A 23,552-nucleotide genomic window follows, 5' to 3' on the forward strand; every position below is an offset into this window, starting at 1 on the left:
GGGAAAAAAAAAGAGTGAATAAATTATGTACCTAGTCAACAATATCCTTCAGAATAATATCCCAACAGTACTTGTGATAGAAGATGGCTGATACATTAACTTAGCTGCACAAGCCAGTCTATCATTGTAGATCTGAACTTGTCAAAACAATAAAATACCCACTCCAAAAGTCACTAGGGAAGGAAACATTTTCCTCTAATAAAGTGTTCTTTCAGAAATTCAATACTTTAGTTCCCCAGAAGGAATGGAAAAATTTGTGCTTGATGCGGAGCATCTACACAGGTTAATGGCACAAATATCTTCTGGTGAAAAATGAATAACTCAAGGATGGGGTAAGAGATGAGGGAGTAAAAGGTGCAAAAAATAGCATAACCATTATTTAATTCAAGTATGAAATGCCAAGGACTTTTTCAACAAGTTACTGATTTCCTTTGATATTCTACATGTCAACAGAGGTATGATTAACACGTGTGCAATCATGGAACTCATTGTTCAAAAAACTGCCATTAGACTTTCTTTGAATTTCTCAGCTTGAAATTGCTCCGCTCGTTGCTGCCGGCCATTCACAAAGATTGAGACTTGAAGGAACCCACTACAAATGTTACAAAAACACAAACATACATATGCAGGAGCCATGACCAAGTCCAAGAAGCAGTCACCTTCAGCTGAGCCTTTTCCCAGTCATTGGAATATGATGGGAAAGAACTGATCCAGAAGAACAAGCCTTCTAAGTCACATAATCACTCCACCATTATTATGTTTCTCGTTTATCCTGTGATGGTATCTCTGCAACCATGTAAGTGCTTGTCTTTCCACGACTTACCTAGAACAAATGAGAATTTAAAGAAACAAAGAAAATGGGGAACAATTGTCCCAGCACTCGTATCCCAGTTCTAGAAAAGCACTAGCAGATAAAACATAGTCAAAACACAAAATAAGAAAGCCCAATAATAACAGAGAAAGGTACAACATAAAGCGTGGGCCGCAGGCATAACCTACTTGCTTTCAAACATTATATTTTTTACAAAACGTTAAAAAAAATTATATATATGTTAAACTGGCTAAGAGCAACACATCTGCTGCTATTTACATGTGTAAAGTACCAAAACCATGGCAACTACAACCTTTAGGCTGCGATTTGATGGCCCATCAAGATGATGTTAACAGCTTCAATACTGCCTTCAGTTTTGTGATTGAAAGTCAAAACCTTGTAGCAACAGTGTCCCTGCACTTTTTATCCATGTCTCTCTGAGTTTCACAAAAAATAGACATGCTGAGTATTGCATCTTCATGTGATTCCCTAAATGGGGCTAGCTCTTGACGCCTGCAATTATAAGGCAAGGTTAATAGGTGCCTTAAGGTCCCCCCCTTCATCACGCTAAAAAACATTCAGATCTCATTGTAAACACGATAAAAAGCTGAAAAGAAATTTACAGTTAAAATTGGGAAAATATCCAACAATGAGAAGGATCCTCCCTACTAGTATTGGTCCATAACAGCCCACGGTAAATTTGCTTCTTCTTCATGTTTGCACCAACTTTTGAAAAATGCATACCAAATTCCCTAGTTTTCAGGGATAACCCAAAATAAAAGGTATATTTTATTCCTTAGTTATACTATTTGCGAATTTTCCATATTATTTTTCACATATATTTCAATTTTCTGTATTTGTATCTAGATATTATTATTTAAAACGATAATATATAATAAAAATATATTTATATTTTATCTATAATTTCTGAATTATTCATTGTATTTTTCAATCATCGAACTGAATCACACCCAGACCTAACTATGCACCAGCCTTTGTGTTGACAATGTTGATCAACACAAGTTCCTGTATCCAAACACAAACCATATAAGGTAGGCATACAACAAACATGGAACAATGGTTGTTATACATGAACAACAAATCGAACTATTTCAGTTTTCAAGTGAAATGATGTTTTGGGATCTTCCTTGGAGACAACTGTTTGTTTCACTTTCAGAAAATCCACATCATATTAGCATACCTGTATATCTCAAACTCACAAACACACAAACAAATTGAAAATAAAATGGAAGTAATTGAAACAGAAATAATTCACCTTCAAAATGAGGAATTACCCTGGAAAAAAAAAAAACTTAGCTCAAATACTGAGTCTCCTTCAGTCTCCTCAAGGAGGCTATTCTAGGCTTAAAGCTTGCCATTTCCAGAGGATTGTCGAATTTTATTATTCAAGGGTATGCAAAAATGATGATAAGTTGGATTCAAGCTTCAGATGGTGGTCCCTGGCATCACCTAAGCTCAGCAAGGAAAGCGTGGCTTTTGTGCTATAAAGGGAACTTCCAGCTTCCTTGAAGGTTGTGGCTCCTAAGTGGATGAATTAGATAGAGGCGGGGAAAATATGGATGCTTTGTATGTGGGTTCTTATCCTATTGAATGGTCCCTTCTGAGGGCCTGATTTGGGGTTCTGGCCTCTCTCTGTCGTCGTTTTGCATACCATCCCTGTATTTTCTTTCCTTTTCATTTGAAATAAATTTCTCGTTACTTGTCAAAAAATTAAAGGCAGAGACAATAGCTTTCAAGCCTATCTTATGTTGAACAAGATTGAAATCAGACTAGAAAACTACCTAATCCTACTTAAATTTACTAAGACCCTCAATTATAGTACAAAAGACCCCCATTGATGTAGAGAAGAGAAGAGGAGAAGAACAGAGAAACTGAATTCCAATGGTATTTAGGAGCAATTTTCACAGTCATGTCTGGTTGTGGGAGAATGGAAGTTAGGCGCCGTACTGTTATTTTGATGTCAATTTGAAGTCCTAGGAGTAGATGACAACTTGGATTTTGTTTTCAGATTCAGTTTATGATTATTTTCATAGAATCCTAGATGGAATTGGTTTCTTTCTTAACTGGGCAACCATTCTGTTAGTCAGCCTTACTTTTGGTTTTTGGTTTCAATCTAGGAAAAGGTTTTGGCTAGTCCAACTCAATCCTTGATTGAGTCCAGTCCAAAATTATAAGTAGATGCATACTTGTCAAGGCATTGCCAAGGCGGCGGCAAACGTGTTCACAAGAGCTAGGCAACTGGTCTCCCTTCTTGTTTAGGGCGCCTAGAACCAAAATATGAGAAATGGAAGGTAGGAGAGGGTAAAAATGGGGAAGAAAAAGGAGGAAAATAGAAGAAATGATACAGCCAGCACCATAGCATTAAGAGGAGAGGACGAGAAGAAGGAAGCAACAACACTTCCACTGTCAGAGCCAGCGCCATAGCAGCAGCAACAACATAAGAAGATGAAGATGGAAGGGAGGGGGAGGGCAAGGAGGAAGAAAGAATAGGAAGAAGCAGTACCAGTGGCAGCAGCAGTCGCTGCTGACAAAGAGGAAGATAGCAGCAGCCACTGCCACCGCCACCGCCACCGCCACCATCACTACTGTTAAAAATAAATAAATAAAAGAAGACAAAGGAGAAGGAAAGGACAAGGAGAAAGAAGAGGAGAGCAAACCTGTTCAACTTCCAGTGCCACTGCCACTCCCTTCAACTCTGTCGCAGCTGCGACATTGAAAACAGTATTCAACAGCTGAAACTCTTCACTACAACTCATTGAAAAAATCGGGCTGACATTTAGTTGTGAATTTTACTCATTCATAAATAATCCCTTCTTACCATAATTTGTAACTAAGTTAGAAATATATTTTTAATTTAGACCCATCTCTTTATATCTACAACTAAGGAACATAACTGTCTTATATCATACATGAGCCCCTTATCCCCTACTTACATGGCACCATTTTGCTCACCTAGGTGCCCAGTCACCGCTTCTCCTAGACTCCACGACAACCATGAGTAGATGTACAGGCCATAGGCCTCAACAATGGTTCTATGATTCCAGTTCTCAGTTGTTTTTTTAACTGTACGTGCTGAGGATTTTCAGTGGTCAAGTTGGGGGAATCATGGCTTGAATCCAGCCTACAAGTGGGAACTCATTCTGGTGGTACTCACATGATTTGCACCACGATAGACGCTTTCCATTGGTCGAATAAACTCAGATGGATCTTTCATGCATGAGTAATTGTCTTGAACAAAATCAAGAGATGGAGAAAATCGAGCATTATCGCATTTCCTCAGAACATCGACCGGCTACCATTCACTCAATGAGGCAGGAGAGAGAGCGACTACTCTTCTTATGCTACAAGCAAAGCAATGCATTACTCAACAGAAGACATGGCACGATACTCGGCTTCTTTGAACTCTTAACAATCATATCAGAACCACATTACTTCTAGTCTCATATCTGTCTCATTCCTGCATAAATTCTCCTGAGACTTGATATGGTAGTTTCTGTTTACATATTCTCTTGAATACTGCTCCGAAAATCTGGATTAAACCTTTGGGTATTCAAGAACTAGCATCACTGCTCTTTCTCCTAGTTACACTAGGATTACTCTGCGCCATAGTTGTCACAGCATCTATGCGACCCAAGGCATCGAAGGGGGCCTGGAGGGAAGGCGACACCAACAAGGTGCCTGCCTATGAAACCAAGGCACCCACCTAGGCGACCAAGACAACCAGAGTTATCAAAGATCCTGGATGCCTTAGCGGCAGCTTGACAACTATGTCTGCACACCTCTCACTGATCTCAGATTCCGGAGACCTGCTGCAGATCAGTACTGTTATTCAAACCAGAGCCCTCAACAAGAGTGTTGGGCGATTCTGACTTTTCTTTTTACAGCTATAAAATTTCTGTAAGTTTCTCAGTTACTCTGTTTTTGGAGATCCTGAGATTGCAAGTCTTTTCTAGTTTTTCTAGCTCGGAGTAATGCAAGAGTAGATTACAAGTAACTAACTCCGCAGTTTATAACCCCAAACAATACAAATAGGAGCAAGAATAAAAAAAATAATACCATCAAATAAACCCCCAAGGATACAATACCCACATATGAACAAAACCAGCCCAAAACCCAACCAGATAGGAGAGAGAGAGACCTTCTATAGAGCTGGAGAGAGAAAAGTGCGGCCAGGTCTGTGGAAGTCCGATTGAGCTACACTTTTGGGTGTAGATAGTCCCTAGGGAGGGTACAAAAACCCCCAAATATGAAGGGCTTCTAATGGCTGGTTATGGAGTTATGCGCTTTCTTGATTTTCAGACCTAGGAGAGAGAATGTGAAGAATTCTGCAGGAACAGCAACTTGTCTTCTTCAGATAACCTTGAAGAGAGGATCGATTGATCTTCTTAGAGTATAGAACCAGTCCTCCAAAGAATCTGCGGATCAGATCTCAAACTTGGGCAGCAATGAGGGTCGATTGACTTCAAAAACAATAACTCTTTGGCTGGCTGATTCTGATTTTGTATGCTTTAACAGGTCTGAACTTCTAATAACAATAAATAGAAAAAAAAGAATTGATGGAGGGTTGAGAAGAGTGAAAGAGAATAAAGTAATGGGTATCTCACCCCTCAGGTTTTGGGTATCACACCCCTCAAAGGTTTAGGCATCTCACCTCTCAATAACAGTTCTTTTAGCTAAAGAGTAATCACTCAATAATTCATTCATTCAAATTTGAAATTATAAGTATATAGGTTCCTCTATTTATAGAGGGCAGAATAGCAATCAAACTACTACTAGGAGCTAGTTTCCCAATAGGATTAGACACTCCTACTACAACTAGGAATTCAAAATAGAACTAGGACTTGACTTTATGACTCCAACATGGAGTAGGACTAACTAACTAATAGTCCATATAGGACTTTACAACCGACCAATGGCCTACATAGGCCTCTTTTATAGAGGGCAGAATAGCAATCAAACTACTACTAGGAGCTAGTTTCCCAATAGGACTAGACACTCCTACTACAACTAGGAATTCAAAGAAAACCCATGGGATCAAAGGACTAGACACTAGGATAGACACTCCCTACAACTAGGAATTCAAAATAGAACTAGGACTTGACTTATCTACATCAGGGAGTAGTTTGCATTAACAACGACAACATTTCTAATTTAGCTAATTTAGGTTTTCAAATTAGCTTTTACAACTATTGCAAATATCTCTGTGAATATTTGTAGAAATTACCAAAAGAAAAATAGTTCAAAAGTTACTGAAACTGAGGACATTTAGCACAAAGTTCTCAAAATTATTGAACCATCATATGGTCATAGACTGGACCTGTCTCAAAGAACAAGAGCTACTCCCTTCAACACCCAAGGTAGAACTCTGTACTCAATTATGCAGTCAGGGTCATAGTACAGTAGCCAAGTGGATCTGTTTGGGTGTAGAACGATTCTCTGAACACAATAAATGATGGCCTCAGTTATAAAGGGCCTGATAGTTCCAAATTTTAATGTTACAAGTCAACCAGGCAGCCCAAAATAGTCTTCTCTTATTCAGATGTAAGCAGCATCAACTTAGCACTACAAATAAGCTCCTACATCACTCCCAAGGGTTTTGGCAATAATTTTCTAGTTAAACTATGCATGATAAAGGATTTACAAGTAATGTCTCTTATGCAGTTCGAAAGAATTGGATGAATAAGAACTTTGATAAGATCAAGAACAAAACCTGATTCTGTGAGCTTCTGGCTGTAGTCCAGTGTTGGGAATGATGCATGGTTGCTGGTCCATTTCTGATGAAAGTCACTATTCTGGATTGAGGTTGTCTAGTCAGGGGTGGTGGCATTTCTCTCATGACCCATAATACAAAAGCTGAGGGTACTGATGAACCTGGCGAAACATCATGAAATTCATATAATGGGTATAGCAGAAACATTTTATACACTGCAAGGCTCTATGCATATGTAGGGGTTGGGACAGATTTGAAATTGGCTTTGTTAAGGCAGAACCAGATTGACCCAAAGAAAACCAATCCGTAGCCTACCCTGATGCAAACATGAACATGGAGCAATGTACAATGCCTCATTCTGGTTCACACTTGAATTTTTCAATCTAGATAGGACTAGGAGTTTAACCCACTAAGTCCTGACCTCTTGCCACTGTGACTGTGTATGGTCTTACTCAAACTACAACTTTGAAGACATTGGAAGCACACAAAATGGTGTATAACAATACACACAAACAAAAAATAATAGTTGCACTATCATGAATCTACACTCTGACCTTTTATTTTCCATCATTTAATCAAAACAGTGATTATCTAATTCTGGTCTCTATAAACATATCCTAATGGTTCCAAAAATTTAGGCACTCCAGAAAATCATTAGTACAAGACGCGGAGAACCAAACCCGCAAGTAACTGCACGTGCGCACACACATAGAGGAGAAAACCCTAGATTTAAGCCCCAATATCTTTTGAAAGAATGCCTTCTCGATCAAGTGAAGTCCCTGAATACCACCCGTCACTACATCAAATATTAATAAATAAATCTTTCTCATTTAAAAAGGAGAATGGGAAAAAAAATTAATTGTCCTTCACCAGCAGCGGTGACACCCGTTCTGGGCATTCCACAGCCCAGGTGCCACTACATGATGGCTTTTCAACAGCCCCCGTCCCCAACTTGTAGGCAAGTCCTAGCTCATCAAAGGTGATCACCTAAAGAATACCTCAAGTACATTATCATTAGCATTATACTGGTCTCAATAAGTAGTAGAATTAAAAGAACAGAGGCGGGGGAGAAGAAGAATGGCCAGTCCATCAAATATCTAACAAGGAAAATTAAGGTTCCTGCTTTAATAATTGAACTTGAAAATTTCTGAGGAAGAGCAGAGTACCTATGAAATAATATAGAATTATAAGAACTGGAGTTTTTACACCCTTGATTGATTTCTGATGCCAGTAATAAAGCAACTGCAATGAGAAGCTCTCAGTGACTTTAGAATGCAAATACACATTCCAAACTTATAGTGTCAATCTAAGAAAGACTGGGGCTTGTAGACAAAGTACATACAGGAATATCACTTAAAAGAGCCACAAGAGCACCGGATGTGAAACATACAACAGAGACAACTGCCAGACCAGCAACCTGCAACCAGCAGCAAGCTTTCTAATATTTAGAACATACAGGATTCAAAAAGATATATACCACAATCAGAGCAAGAAGGGACTCGTTAAATTATATATAAATGCAAATTAGTAATAAAAATGATGCAGAATTCCAGAAGAAAGAGAAGAAGAAGATCCCTCCTGTTTTGGGTTTTGTTCATTTTTCTGGTTCAAACTGAACCTGCAGTAAGATTGGTTCAAGTTAACTTAATTTTATGTTCCGGGTTATATGGGCCATGGGTTTGGTATCTTTGGGGTTTCTATTGGGATGGGCCAATTCTATAAGCCCAAATATAAAGAATTTGAGGCCTATAAGAGATTAGGTGTTAGTTTTTATCTTCTTAGAGTTTGTACTCCTATTTTTAAGAGTTTTAGTTGTAATGGAACTTCTACTTAGCCCACGCATGGGAGAGTTTCCTTCTGTTTTTTCTTAAAGCTATAAAAATAAGACCCATGTTTTGAGGGAATTAGATTTGGCCGTTGCCTTCAGTGTTGTGGTAATTCAGTGCTTTCTAAAGTGGTGATTCGGTAAAGTTCAGCTGGTGGTTCAAGAAACCCCTTAGTGATTCGAAGGCAAAATTTTAGGTGGTGATTCCTGAAATTCATATCCCTTCTTTTTAATTTCTTTTATTTTCTTTTCTCCATTCGATTGAGTTTAGTTTTCCATCCTTTATTCTCTGCAGTTGGTAAGTTTCCTAAAATTAGTTTGTTTGTTGCATCATCTTCTGCTGGATAATAATACCTTGTTGGTCTCTCTTCCTGTTGATTCAACTCAATCTGTTTTCATCTTTCAGTCTGATAATTATTTTCCTTCACCATCTGTTCATAACCAGGACATCATTGTCTGCTGATCTGTTGATCAGAAGCATAGTTGTCAAGGCATTTGCCTAGGCGTCCAAGCTCTTTCTTGGGTCCAAGGCGACAGTATGCCTTGTTAACGCTTCACGAGTTTACATTGATTTACGTTTATTGATGGAAATGCTTATTTTATATTCTATGCTTTGTTTATTATATGTTGGTTTTCTCATATTAGGCCATTACTAGCAATAATTATATCATATTGCATTGATTTGGCTTCTATTTTACATATAAACATAAATATATAAAATAATCATTGCTATAGTCATTAATGCACGCCTAGGATGTTGGATTTATTGAAATTTGATTTGTTTCCATCAAACTCAATTTAAGGTGAGTAAATTAATTATTACAAGTTTATGTGCTTGTTATAATTATTCTGTTTTTGAGCAATTACCCACTTTTACCATTATTTGTCCTCAACTATGGACAAAAATGGGCACTTTGTTTTACCGCATTGTATATTTCCCCAATAGGGATTGGTATGGAAATATAAATGCAGACACTTCAATGTGTGGTACAATGTACATTGATCCATAGAAATTCCCGAATGGTGCATCACGAGTTGTTGACGCAATTGGGCATTGGAATATTTAGGGCTATTTTTTTTTTCCCTTCTCTTATTCTTTCTGTTATTACCCTGCTCTGGGCCATACTACCAGATACAAAAGAAAGCTTTTTCGAAACTTTAATCCTAATCGATTGATCCTGAGATTTGGGTCAAGAGTAGCCCTCTCATAGGCAATCAGAACCCTGGAATTTCTTTCCCCAAGCCCTCCTCTGTTCCGAGCAAGTAACCGATTGTAGGCTCTAGTTTCCCTGTTACGGCCTTATCCACCTGCTTGGGTTGGTCTTTGTGTTGATGCGTACGTGATGATGATTCTATGGTTCGAGTTCATATGGTGAGAGTTTGCAATGATTTTTCTTGTGCTATTTGGAACTCTACATGGTAGACTGGACTGGAATTTCTTTCCCCAAGCCCTCCTCTGTTCCGAGCAAGTAACCGATTGTAGGTTCTAGTTTCCCTGTTACGGCCTTATCCACCTGCTTGGGTTGGTCTTTGTGTTGATGCGTACGTGATGATGATTCTATGGTTCGAGTTCATATGGTGAGAGTTTGCAATGATTTTTCTTTTTTTTTTTTTTTTTTTTTTTTTTTTTTCTTTTTTTTTTATTACCCACTTTCCCATTAATACCCTCTTTTATTCTACTTCCGTTTTATCCCACTTATCTTCCTATTCCAAGAATACTCCTCCCACATCTTACGTAACTTCATTCACTTCGACATTCTCCCTACTTACCAATTCTGCCACTCCTCTTCATAACTTCAGATTATTTACCCTTTTTCCATTGATTTATTGTGCTTGGATTTTAATTGATTGGTTGGGCCCATAAGCAATCCGATTCCCGTTTTGGAACCCTGATCCGCATAAGATGTATTTTGCAACAGATATTTCTAGTAGTTAACTTTTCCGTAATTTAGAGTCACTTACTGTGCTCCAACAGTTGATGCCTACAAACAGAAATGACTACACACCGGACACTCCGAGTATAGGGTATAAACGTGAATGGGGCTGATATTCAATAAGGTTTCCACACCACATTAAGGGTGAACACCCAAGTGGGCATGCTGTCGGACTGTGATTAGTTGAAATCCGGGATCCGATAATATTATATTGAATATTATCATTTAAAATTTATTTCAAATATTTTGGTCCAATCATTGGTCTAGACCAGTCCCCATTTAATATAAAACGGACTAGGGTTTATAGCTGTGTTTTTATTCCATGCCTAAGAGAGTCCATTGTGTGTTTTGGTAGTGTAGAGGGATAAAGTGTAATGATCAATGGGCATGCTGTGCGGCTTTGGTAGATACCGGAGCCATGCACAGTGTATTGGCTAGCGATGTTGCTAAACAACTTGGGTTGAAACTTTCTACCACTGGGGGTTTAAAGGCTACCTTAAGGATCACACCATTTGGCTTCATCTTGCACGTCTATTTGGAAGCTTCAAATTGGTTTTTTATAAAAGAGAAGCCCTAGTCCAAAAACCCTAATTGCACTACACAAAGTTAGGATTCAAATTTGAGGAGTGAAAAAGTGTCTTCTTCTTCATCAGGACTTGGGTTTTTGGCCATTGGAGGTGGAGCTCTTGACAGAGACCGAATGCTCATGCTGCATTTCCTTGGAGGAACATGCCACTTGTGTATTCCAAATAACCTCAAACCGTAATTGATTTTTCTGTTACCTGTGTTCATTGAGGTCATTTGCTGTTTTTTTAGATACTGTATCAATTTGCTTCCGCCACCACTCACATAGGGCGCTGAGGTGACACCTAAGCGGGCAGTGGGCACCTTGTTGCCTAAGCACCCCTCAAAGCCTTGGGTCACCCAGTCACCTTGGCAACTGTGATCAGAAGTTGCAGGGATCAATCAGTCTGTTTCAACCAGCAAATCAATTTCTGAAGCTGCTTGGTGTTCTGTTATTCTTGTCTTAAGTTTTCTGAATCCACTAACTATTTCTGTCCCTTGTTTTTAATTCCAGTTCAGTTTCTATTTGCTACTTTCTAAATCTGTAAGTTACCATTTCTATTTAGACTTGATTTAGCACCTGATATTTACGCGACGACCTGATATCTTGGGATTAGACCATCAGGTCTGAATGACTTCTAGGTTTTGTTCTATATCCGTAAAAGCCTACTTGACCATATTTCTGGCCACATCAGGCTTTTTTTTCTCCGATTAAAATTAAATCTCTGTCTGCTGGTTTCAATCCTTTCTCCAAAATTCTGGTTTGTTGGTGTTCTGAACCCTAATGCCTAGGTGACTTAGAAGTTAGAACCCCGTTAAAAAGCATCAGTAGAAGTTGTTCTTCTAAATGATGTAATACTTACAAGGAACAATGAACTATTTAAGATTCATTTATTTAGTCATATCTTTAAAAATTTGAGAAAGAAAGAAGGATCAGAACCTTCCACATCTCAGATGAAGCCTTGTCAGATCGTACTTCGCTCATTTTCAAGAACAATACCAGGCCTGCACATGAAAAGGAAATAGTACAAAGTCATCTCAACTCCATTTATTACACATTGATATTTTCAATGGCTCTTTTGAAAGAAAAGAAGTACAGGTAAAATAATAAAAGATTCAGTAAATTACTTGATTTCCTAAAACATTTCAGTTTGCAAACTAGCTGCTGCTTGCATTGCTCCCACATAAGATTCTGTAAGATCTGGACCGCAGTACTGTACTAAATAATATTTAAAACTAGAGAGGAGCTTATTGTTCTCATTGGGATAACAAGACTGATCTTCGAGTTGTCGTTTAATAATCGATTTTGTGTATGTTGAGGGTTGGTCATCAAGAATATCAGATAAGCTCTGATCTCTAAATTCTCAAGTTACAGACCACAAAAGATAGAAAACTCAATTTTTTCCATTAGTTGCTGATAAGGATCGTATCCTCACCATTAACCATCTTATGTGCAGAGGCATCAGCCTTTGCTGTTTGGGCGCTGCAGATCACTCCTTATTCATTGAGCTTTTAGTAATGAGGTGTGGGGTGTTCTTTGATCCTTTGGCAAATGGGGATGAATTGAGTAATAATGCCTTCTTTTTCTAAACTGCTTTGTCGCTTCAGGGGGAAGAGTATCTAGAAGGGGAAAGAAAGTGTAGTCTCGTATGCCAGGCTTGCCAGCCACCATGGATGGAGCCTCAGACTTGAAAGGAATGGACAGCCTTCCAAAATCAAGGTGTCCCACATATAGGGTTTCTACTAAAGCTAAGAAGAAGAAGAAGAAGAAGAAGAAGAGATTGGAGGATATTCCCCCTCTTGTATCCATTAGGGTACAGAGTGCAAAAATCAAGACTATAAGACAGCACAACCACTTAAGATTATAATGGCTCACCATAGCAAGCCAGAGCCCCTCCAAGTAAAAGCGTTGCTATGGAAGAGATATCTATGTATATCTGCAACAGAGTCATTGGGCCAAACAAATCAGTCAACAAAATTTAAATAAGAATTCAGAAGCAGTTTACTGATATTTAAATAAGAGTAAAAAATAACAGAAACTAACGTCATAATTATGCTGAAACATTTTCACCACTTTAATTTTTTTTTGGGTGAATTAGTAAATGCATTAAAAGAAAGTGTATCCCAAAAGGGAAATTACAAGCCCAAAAGGGAGTTCAAAGTCCAAAAAGATAGCAACCAAGGCTCAATGGGCTTGAGGAGTGGAAGGCATGTCACAAATGACATGTCTAAAACTACACAAGGCCCACAAGGCTGAAAACAAGAGCCTAAAGCCCAACAACTTACAATTCAAAAGCCCACATGGGCTGAACAGGAACCCAGAAGCCCAAAGGAGGAGAAGGGGCATACTAGAAAAAATGGAGGTAGGGTTCCACCAAACCCTACCAACAGGTCTCATCACAACTTCTTCCAGCCGTCAAGACGTGAATCGGGATTCCAGCAAAAAAGGCACGACAGCGGGTTTAGAATATTCCTTGGACCCTCAGTTGAGGGTTTAGGAGGATGCATACTTATTCAAAGAATCCAAACAGGGGTTGATCAACCATCTGTGTGTCCTCAATGGTAGTCCTCAGATGTTCAGCCTCTTTAGTAAAACTGAAACTGATTTATACAAGGCATAAGACAAGGGATCTAAAGACTACAAATGGAGTGAATTCATCAACAAGGGATCTAAAGACGACAAATGGGGTCAATTAAGCAACAGGTTGTTATCCTCAACGCTGATTGAGTTGTACACATATCATTATCATTTTGTGTGTACTCAATACCACTCAGCATTTCGTATGTTGGGAAGCGGGCCCCTACTTTTTTCACTTTTAATTCCATAGATTTTGACTAAATCTCTTCAAAAAAGGGGGTGGGAAAGAATCAGAGAAAAAGATACCCCACCCTCCACCAGCTAAGCATTGTCAAACTCAGTTGTGGCAGCTGTTATTCAGGGTCTCCTGAGAAATAAGGGGGATGCCTTCAGATCTTTAGTAGAAGATATATTTTGATATATTTGATATAGTCGGGAACAGTTCAATTGAGCCATCAATCAGAGCAGAAGTTTTGAGATTTTCTTCTCTCTTACAATTGCCAGCTTGGTGGATGACATTCACAGTATAGTCTTATGGTGGTCCCACCTGGAGTTGCAAGACTCTTCTGATTTGAGAAGCTGGATCATTTACCGCCTTAATGAACAGCTGATTTCACTAGATGTACCTACTATTTTGGAATATGGTTTGAGCTGGCCAGGCCTCATCAATTTAAAGAGGCCTTTATTGCTTTCTAACTTATCATTATTTCATGTTGTTTCCATCTCATAGAGGGGCACTTGGTCTTAATCTTAACCTCCCTCTCTTTATAAAGTGCTTACTCAAATAATTCAAGAAATTTATGTGAGGAGCAACACAAAGGGATTTTATGCAAGGATAGTTAACTAAAAACTGTCAGGACTTGAAACCTTACACGAGCCACAGCAGAAGAATCAATAGGATTTTTTCCCCAACCGATCCAGATTAGCACCGCAAATGCCATCATAAAGAAAAACACTAGCACAATAACCTGGGAAAAGAAGCATCAAATAGTCTGAGTACAGCAAATATCAATTTACTTGTTCAAGAATATTACGGCATCATGATAAACAAAAATAAAATATATCAAGAAAAAGTATGCAAAAGAAATAGGGTACATTTTGCAATAGGGTACAACATATTCATTGCTACCTAATCACTGCCATACCAAAATCACAAATTTTTGCCGGTTTCCAACGTGAATGACATGGAAAGGACAGCATTTTCGGTGACTATCCTGGTTGGATGAACCTGGTTTAACCTGTGCCTTTTCCAATAAGGCTTCTCGAAAACTATTGTCTTCATCCTCCTCATCTTCATCATTTGCCTGATGGCAAAGATCGACCCTATAATCATAGCCCAAAGAAGCATATAATACAAATTAAATTTGGAATTGCATTTCTGAGGTTCGAAACTTCAACTCTATGAACTCCACAAAAAAAATTCACATAACTTGCATTATAAGAATCTGGATTAAATACATAAAAAATCTTACAATAAAATTCCCTTGTTTCATATGATTCAGACACTAATACATGCACAAAATACATTTCAGCAGTTTGACAAAATCGTTGGTCCATAATTTTGTTTGGCGTCGAAACTCTATCATGCCAATGTACATGTGAGCATGTCAAAACTTTCCACCACTAATTGGTGTTCCCCAGGCCTATAAGGTTATAAGAAAAAGAAACACATGCAACAGACGACATGTTAAAGACAACAGATCAAAAGGATGATATATAATTTAGTGACCCATATTGTATGCTTTGTTGATTGTAGTTTTCAGGTTCAGCTCATTAAACTGTTTCCCTCATGGCACGCCTTAGAAATTTTATTCTACTCGATACTTTTTTACAACTCAAATGTCATATCCAAAAGAAGGGGTGAAAAACAAATAAAAAAAAAAAAAATTTGATCTATAATCTAGTGCAACTACCAAGGTCCAGACTGATAAAAAAATGTCAATCGTGCTTGACAAGATACTCAATTTAGATGACTTGAGGAAGGGAGGCAACCAGATTGTGACTTGGGGAAAAACAGCAAAAGGAAGATGAGCGTGTGAAACATCTCTTTACACATTGCTGTTTGGATAACATAAAATGGGGGTATTTAATGTAGAATTGGAGTAGGTAAACCCTAATACTGAAGGGTAATAGAGCCAAAAAGGAAATATAACAAACCAAACTAAAATTGTCATGGTCATGTGAGTGCCCCAGAGGGTTCAGTAATGCATTGTTTAAGTTGAAATTTTAGGGGATGAAGCCTCGAATACACACCCAATGATATAAAATCACTAGAGCGGGAGCCTCGTGCGCTGGGTTTTTCTTTTTTTTTATTACACCGGATAGGTCAAGCAATAGCCACAAAGCCACCAAACTAGAAATTTGCAGGAGGTTCACACTTATCTTAAGAATATCATATGATTTCAAAGTTCATGAATTCATGAAATAGTTTATGGTAAAACTAAACTCAAAGATGAATAGAATAAGTCACTACTCACTTAAAATGGAGCACATTAGATATGTCAATAAATTCCAACAATTTACATCTCTCAATCTCCTTTTCTAGAAAAAAGGGCACATTTCAAATAGCATAACTTGCAACAATGTCTCCTTCTGGTCCAAAATTTTACGCTAGATAGTAGAATTTTTTGGTAATAAGCTAGACAGTGGCTTAAAATGTAGAATTAGAATCACAAGTGATCCTAATCCCGGGCAGGATCTGAAAAATCTGGCTGAATAGGGAAAAATATGAGATCTCACAAAGAAAATTGCAGTCAACACCCCGAGCATCCTTAAGCCCAAAGTTCTAGATTTGATCCGGGGTCGGTATGCATCCCTGATTACGTGGTGATGCCGTCCCAGACAAAGATGAACGTGTAGATGCCTCTGGGGACAAGGTGGCATTTTATGACGTCGCCTTCCAGAGCAGCCTTAGGATCCTGGTGCCCGAGCTGGTCAGCTCGGTCTTGGAGTACTGCTGTCTCACCCCAAGCCAGCTCACACCGAACTCCTGGCACACTATTCTTAGCTTTGAGGTGTTCGTCTCAAAGCTAAGCCCAGCTGCGACATTGGACGTTTTCCGCAAGATGTTCTTAGTGAAGAGGCACACCTCGGGGTGGTATTACTTCACCAAGAGGGATAGGGACGGTCCCTATAACAATCTGAAGATGTTTATCAACATGCCCTCTTCAGTGAAGAAGTGGAAGGAGAGGTACTTCTACGTGGCAATGGAGGGGAACCCCTTCAAAAGCAGCTGGGTAAGGCCCACACTCTCAGTGTTGAATTGAGCTCCCAAGCTATCCCCGGCCGACCTCCAAACATATCAAATGTGTTTGGGTGGGGAGGCTGTGGACGTTCAGATGTTGCAAGACGAAGACTTCCTCCAAGAGTGGGAGCTGAGTGAAGTCCTAGGTGAGGATTTGATTGAGTCCGGTTCATACTGATTCAGCTCGGTCTTCATACTAATCCAGCTCAGCTCATCTCTGTTTTGCAATGGTGAACGTAAAGGTAGACAACAAGGTTCTTGCCGTGGCGGCGGCAGAGGCGAGGAAGAAGGAAGCGGCTGAGCAGGCCGCTAAGAAGACTGCTGACAAGGGAAAGGCTATGTTAAGCCCAGGCCTTGTCGCGAAGGCCGTCCTGCCCACTGGCACGGGTAACAAGGCCTCGCCAATCACTATTGGGGGTAAGCCCGAGAAAGAGATGCCCCTGCCCATCCAGTACTCAACTTGGCACCGGATTCCAGGCTCCCTCAAGGGCAAGGAGCCAGTGGGCTCAGGTGAAAAGTTGCCGAGGCAGACCGGCACATCGAACCGAGCTACTGTGGGCCCGGATGGCCAGAAGAGGAGGCATTTGCCCATCAAGAAGGAGAGAGATGGTTCATTTGACTGTTTTAAGGTTGGCTTGGGTCACCTCTTCACCAACGTCGGCTTGATCGACGAGCTACACTGAAGAAGCTGGGGCAGGAGAGCGCTGCTCATAGTCCGGCAGGTCGTAGTCTGGCGTCTTGCCCAGGATGAATTGAATTGTGTCTTCCGAGCCAGCCTGGAATGAAGCAATGTTGACGTCAACTAACCATTTCTGACCAACTTCTGAGTTCAGCCACCTCTCAGCAGCAACCTCATCATTCGACGTCAGCTCGGCCTGATGCTTCCTTTCCAGCTCAGTAACCCGAGCTACAAGTTCAGCCTCCTCCTTTCTACTGGCCTCTTGAGCATCGGCCAACTCGCTCTGGAACTCGTCCTTCTCCTTGACGAGGTCGCTGTTGGTCCTGAGCTGTTTAGCAACTTCATGCTACAGCTTGCCAGCTCTCTTCTCGCTATCTCTCGCCCTTTGCTCCTCAGAATGGGCCCTTTTCTTCTCATTCTCCAACTGATCCGTAGCTATCTGGAGATCTCCACGAAGACGCTTCACCTCGTCATCTGCCCTAGCACGACCAACGGCAATGCTCTCAAATCGTTGAGCAGCCTCAACCTCAAAAGCAAAACTCTACAAGGACCCAACAGAATAATCAATACTCGAAACTTCAAGTGAACATGGAAGAGAGAAAAGCTGGGAATACTTATATTGCCCATCCGAATGTAGATTTGATCCGTGAAGTCAATGTCAGACAACTTCTTCACGCGGGTAAAGTCCCTCTTGGGACGGCTCCGACGACACCAGACCCGAGCAGTGGTGGAGTCCAGCAAGGTGCCATTCTCCATCAGGTCCCCCTAGGGATCCACTGGCTACTTCCCCGTCCGAGCCACCTTGGAAGGGTTGCCGAGCCCATGGACTTCAAGTCTTTAAAACGCGTTGTGCCATGTTAAGGAGGCTAGAGGTTATTAACTAGCCCAGTAATCTCTCCTTAGGCGATATGGGACTAAAGTTTGCACACCCTCTGATGCAGATACGGCTGCCCTTTCTTGGTTGGACCAGCATGACCGGCTTTGGAAGACAAGAGCCAAGAAGAACCGGTCCAACCCAGGGTTTTGGTCCAACAAGGGTTGGAAATAAAATTAGTAGTTTACCCAGTATTTTATTTCATGCTTTTAGTTTCCAAACTTGAACGTAGAAGTAGGATTTATTTCCTTGCTTTGGTTTCCTTTTTATAGTTGTTTCCTAATTTCGGCTAGTTTCCATTCTAGTTAAGTTTCTAATTTCATGTTCCTATTTTTCTATATATTGGTTGTAATCGACTGAAGATTTAGAGAGTAATTTGATCATTGAATGAATGTGTGAGTGTGATCTCCTTTTCCCCATCTCTACTCTGATTTCCCCTCCCTTCCTAAGGGTTCTCCATCACCCTCATCAATCTCTCAAACCCCCTGGTACTTGTCGTATTCTTGGTGGGGACACCTTACCAATCTCCTAGGAGGGTCTGGTAGTTGCCATATTCTTAGGTCGTCACAAGTTAGCTAGCCTTTCTCAGTCATCTTTCGAAGAGTAAATGTGTGTCCATCTTGAGAATCAATTCATATACTAATAAAATAAATTCAAGTGAGCATGCTGGTTGAAGCATATACCAGTTAGCTAGCCTTTCTCAGTCATCTTTCGAAGAGTAAATGTGTGTCCATCTTGAGATAATTCATATACTAATAAAATAAATTCAAGTGGTTGAACTGTTGAAGAAATACGTTCATTGTTGATAGACGTAGGCACATGCCTATAAAATGCACGCAAGAGAATATGCATCAAAAGGTGGCTTCCAAACTCATGATAGGTTAATAAAACCAAAAGTAACACAATATAATACCCAACAAAAAACAGGAACCAATCAACCAACAAAGAAAAAAACAATTGGTGGGTGGTAGTGAAGGAGGGAGAGAGAGTATACCAGAATGATAAAAGTAGCAGAAATGCTGCAAGGAAGAGAATGCTGGGACATGCTGCAAGGAAAGAAAAAAACATTGTCCAGTCATACAAGTTTGAATATATAAATGGACCTAAACATAATGAAATGGCACAAGGAGAAAATACCCATCAGAACAAATGCACAAGAATGTGACCCGCAAAACCATCCCTTACAAGTAGAAACAGTAATCGATATGAAGTATATCCAGTACCCTGACCAGAACGGAGTCACAATATCAAGTGTTAGCATCCAAGTTCAAGGTGCAAACAGAATAAACCGCTAACTACTAAAATATACATAATTTATAGGGTAATTTACAACGTCACCCCCTGGAGAATGCCAATATTATAAAGACACCCCCTCTCTTTCACCAAATTGGACTCGGACCCCCTGCCGTCAGTCAACATTACAGAATATACCAAGAATGTTGATATCAGCAGTTCATATTTTTTTAAAATACCATTTTACCCTTAAAAATAGGGGAGGGCCGAAATTTCCCTTAAAGATTTTATTCCCAAAATCGATTGAAGAAGAAAACCTAACTCACAACCTAACTTTGAGCAGTGAATCAATAAAGTATGGAGACAAGCACCCTTAAAAATAGGGGAGGGCCGAAATTTCCCTTAAAGATTTTATTCCCAAAATCGATTGAAGAAGAAAACCTAACTCACAACCTAACTTTGAGCAGTGAATCAATAAAGTATGGAGACAAGCAGCCCTTAGAGCATGGATTGAACCAGTTGAAGGGGACGAAGAGTACTTTCAATTCTTCAAAAGGCTAGAAGAGCGGAACAGAGAAACATCAGGAAAAAAAAAAAGGGAGAAAAATCAGAGAAAGAAAAGAAACTCAGCTCTACTTTCAGCTGAACCGGGACGAAGCACAGAGAAAAAACATAGAAAAAAAAAAACTTCAGCCGAACCTGGTGGAAAAACAGAGAGAGAGAGAGAGAGAAGCAACTCGGCACAGAGAAAAAACATAGAAAAAAAAAAAACTTCAGCCGAACCTGGTGGAAAAACAGAGAGAGAGAGAGAACCTTAGCACGGCAAAACTCGCCGGCGACTGTCCTGTTTATCTTGGCTGGAACTCATCTGAACCTTTGGTAGAGGAGAGAAGGAGAATGAAATGGTAAAAAAGTAAAGAGGGGTATTTTGGGATAATGAAAATGGGTAACTTACCAGTGTTTTACTCATAAGGGCAAAAACGTCATTTCAAAGCATTTTGTAACACTGACTGACGACAGGGGGTCCGAGTCCAATATGGTGAAAGAGAGGGGGTGTCCCTATAATATTGGCATTCTCCAGGGGGTGGCGTTGTAAATTACCCTAATTTATAACCATGTATCTGCCAAAAAGATGATTTGATATCAAATATCTAATGCATATTAGTTGATTTTTTTTTTTTTCCTATCGGTAATGTTACTTGAATTGATTAACAGGCATTGCTTCATGTATCAAAAGAGGATGAATTCATCCAAGTATGACATGTGATAACAGAGAAACATCAAAAGCAGTATGAATGGAAAAAATCAGATGGTGTCTCTGCAAAGATCCATGCAATGGCACCAATAGACAGGTTTCAAATGTAGTTCATCATATCAGTGATGAATTCCACCTCGTAATAAATGCATATCTCAAGAAATATAGAATAAACGAAATGGACATGGGAAATATACCACTTTTCAGCGTCTAAGATCACAACAACACATAGATACACCATATCAATGTATGTGTTTTCTCTTTTTATTTTATCATCAATACTAATCGGGGAAGTGTTTCCTATGGCGGAGTGCATTTCCTGCTTGTGCGCAAGGGCCAATGAGAATACACAAGGAAGCACCCACAGAAGTCAATTTTCCTTTTATGGGGGCGGGATGGTCATCCCCCCCCCCCCCGTGTCTGGGCGTAGGGGCCACCCTCCCTCATAGAAAACATTTTCCCATATTAATATTTATTTTGATAGGCAACAAAAACTTTATTAATCACAGAAAGGAGATGAGACACAAAAATAATGGCGCTTAACCTCAAACAGAAGGAGAAAAGCTAGAAAGTACAAAATGAGGAGGGAGAATGTGGGAGGCCACAAAGAAACATAGCTGATTTAGCTAGTAGCTACATCATTCCAAGCATTTCCCGAGCCACTGGGTGAAAAACCTACTACCACAAAACAGAAAAGCCTTAAAACACAGAAACTGCAATTTTTCCAAACCCCCCCCCGGGTGGGGAACGCAAATATCCCCCAAGACCAACCATCATAGTTTTTAAGGCGCTGGTAAGGCGACGCCTTAGCAACACCTTAGCGCTGATGCGGTCTAGAGATGGTAAGGCAGTGCCCCCGCCTTATGTGAAGTGGCGCCTTATGGGTTTTTTTTTTAACACATTTTAAAATTACTTGATGAAGATTCCAAATATAGATTTTTTATTGGTAGGTGTATGGTTTTGTTAACACTTGAGATGTATGGGATCAGCTTTACTCCATAAAAAATAACCAAAACAAACAAAATAAAAACACGATTCACAAACAGGGTTTGGATTTTGTCAAGGGTTTTAAGAAAGGGCTTTGAGAAGGAATCAAGGAACAAGGAAGAACCATTGATCCAGGCCACCATTTTGCTCCAGCAGTGGTGAGCTTCATTCTTCTTTGACGGGAGTAGAAATATAGTGGATGACCTTAGGACTTAGGCACTCATTTTGACATCATAGAGGTAAGTATAATAAATACTTGTATTTTTTGTCTTATTTTCTTTATATTTATAATTTTGTTTCATAATTATGTATTTATATTATATGTTAATATTTTATGATGATTAATGATTGATGATTGATGAAGATGAACTAAGTTTATTCACTTTATTGATTTGTTTTCTTAATGAATATCTTACATTGGTATGAATATGAACATTTAATATTTATTTAACATATGAGTAATAGGATTCAACTAGAATTTGAGCCAAATAGATTGGTTTTATAAAAAAAATTATTCAGGAACGCTTTAGTCGATAAGGCGACGCTTTATGCCCACATTATCGCTAAGGCGCTCTGAAAGACCCTCAAACGCCTCCGTCGCCTTACCACCTTAAAAACTATGCCAACCATCATGGACATCTATTTCAATACCAAGACACAAATGCAAGCCAAAAGATATATGAAACAGAGAAAATTCATAATAACCAACTCTACCATAAAAGGACGGATCTTTGTATGGCCCAAAGAAGTATTTAGTTGGGGCATGAGACCAACATTGTGTCAAATGGCATCAGAACAATGAGAGGAGTTTGGTTGTTTGACATTGTGTTGTCTAAATCTGGTTTTTGTTTTATTCAAATTTTTCAACCCTGAATAGTCATATGTAGTTTAAGAATTCAAGTTTTAACATTTCTTGTTTTCTGTCAGGCATTAGACATATCTAATCCATATTCATTTTCAATGTCGAATGGGTTGCTTTGTATTGTCAATTTGTCATAGTTTAAGTCCTCTTTATTAATTTTAGAAATCTAGATTCGAGCAATGACCTGTTCCTGTCATTTTATTTGGTACTAACTTCTGGTGTCAAAACTAATCTGTTTTGCTCGATTTTGGTTTCACTAAAAGGGATTTTCAGTTAACTATCCGATAAATTCAGATCTCATGAATCTGATGTGAACTGGAAGAGTCATGGGCAAAATACTGGCAGGGAATCTGGTTTTGATGGGATTAGAAGTCTCAAGGATTTCAATTTTGGATGGTCGGTGATTTCAGCTGAAATATCTCAGTCTCATCCTGGAGCAAAACCAAAATTATTTCAGTTGTTTCAGAATCAACTACAGCCTTATAAGTATCAAGAAATTAAAGGTAAAAAAAGTAAGGGTGGTTACGGAAATTTAAAAAAAAAAAAACAAACAAACAAAAGAACATATCTTGAGGCCCAATCGATTGGGATTTTTTCAGCCTTCTTCAACCTTCAACTCCAACAGAGAACCATGGTTGTGGAACAGAAAGGGAAAACCAGCAACATGGACAGTGGAACACAAACAGCAAGGGGGGAGGTAATCTTGCGAGGCAGTAACAACCCTCGAACAGCAAACAGATAACATAACAAATAGCAGCAACAATCGATAAGAGAAAACCAGCAATCAAAGATGTTGGTTCGATTCAAACTGCAAATAACTCATAAACCCAGGATCAAATAGTCCGTGTGTGATCACTGTTAACTGATACAGCCAGCAACCAGCGGAAGAACCATCAACTTGAGAAGATCGAACCAGCAGAAGCAAATCTTTGATTAAACGAGAACCACCAAATCTTAGATTCAATTAGGGTTTGC

General features: G+C 39.4%; 1 protein-coding gene across 2 annotated transcripts in view; it reads right to left on the minus strand.

The window, feature by feature from the left end:
• Nucleotides 1-919: 919 nt before the first annotated feature.
• The window catches only part of LOC122059905 (tobamovirus multiplication protein 1-like), a 28,333-nt gene continuing 5,700 nt past the window's right edge, over nt 920-23,552 (minus strand). Inside the window, exons 1-11 of one of the 2 annotated variants that reach the window (XM_042622971.1) lie at nt 20,581-21,548; nt 19,378-19,554; nt 19,235-19,286; nt 14,589-14,766; nt 14,316-14,411; nt 12,742-12,802; nt 11,806-11,870; nt 7,885-7,959; nt 7,709-7,784; nt 6,543-6,703; nt 920-1,324 (exon numbers count right to left, since the gene is read on the minus strand). In XM_042622971.1, the coding sequence (XP_042478905.1) occupies nt 1,301-1,324; nt 6,543-6,703; nt 7,709-7,784; nt 7,885-7,959; nt 11,806-11,870; nt 12,742-12,802; nt 14,316-14,411; nt 14,589-14,766; nt 19,235-19,286; nt 19,378-19,501 (912 nt within the window). In that variant the 5' untranslated portion in view covers nt 19,502-19,554; nt 20,581-21,548 and the 3' untranslated portion in view covers nt 920-1,300. Of the gene's footprint in view, nt 1,325-6,542; nt 6,704-7,708; nt 7,785-7,884; nt 7,960-11,805; nt 11,871-12,741; nt 12,803-14,315; nt 14,412-14,588; nt 14,767-19,234; nt 19,287-19,377; nt 19,555-20,580; nt 21,549-23,552 lie in introns of those variants that run through there. The other variant, XM_042622970.1, reaches the window with a different exon arrangement.

Source organism: Macadamia integrifolia, chromosome 13 (genome assembly GCF_013358625.1).
Source record: "Macadamia integrifolia cultivar HAES 741 chromosome 13, SCU_Mint_v3, whole genome shotgun sequence".
Lineage (NCBI taxonomy): Eukaryota > Viridiplantae > Streptophyta > Magnoliopsida > Proteales > Proteaceae > Macadamia > Macadamia integrifolia.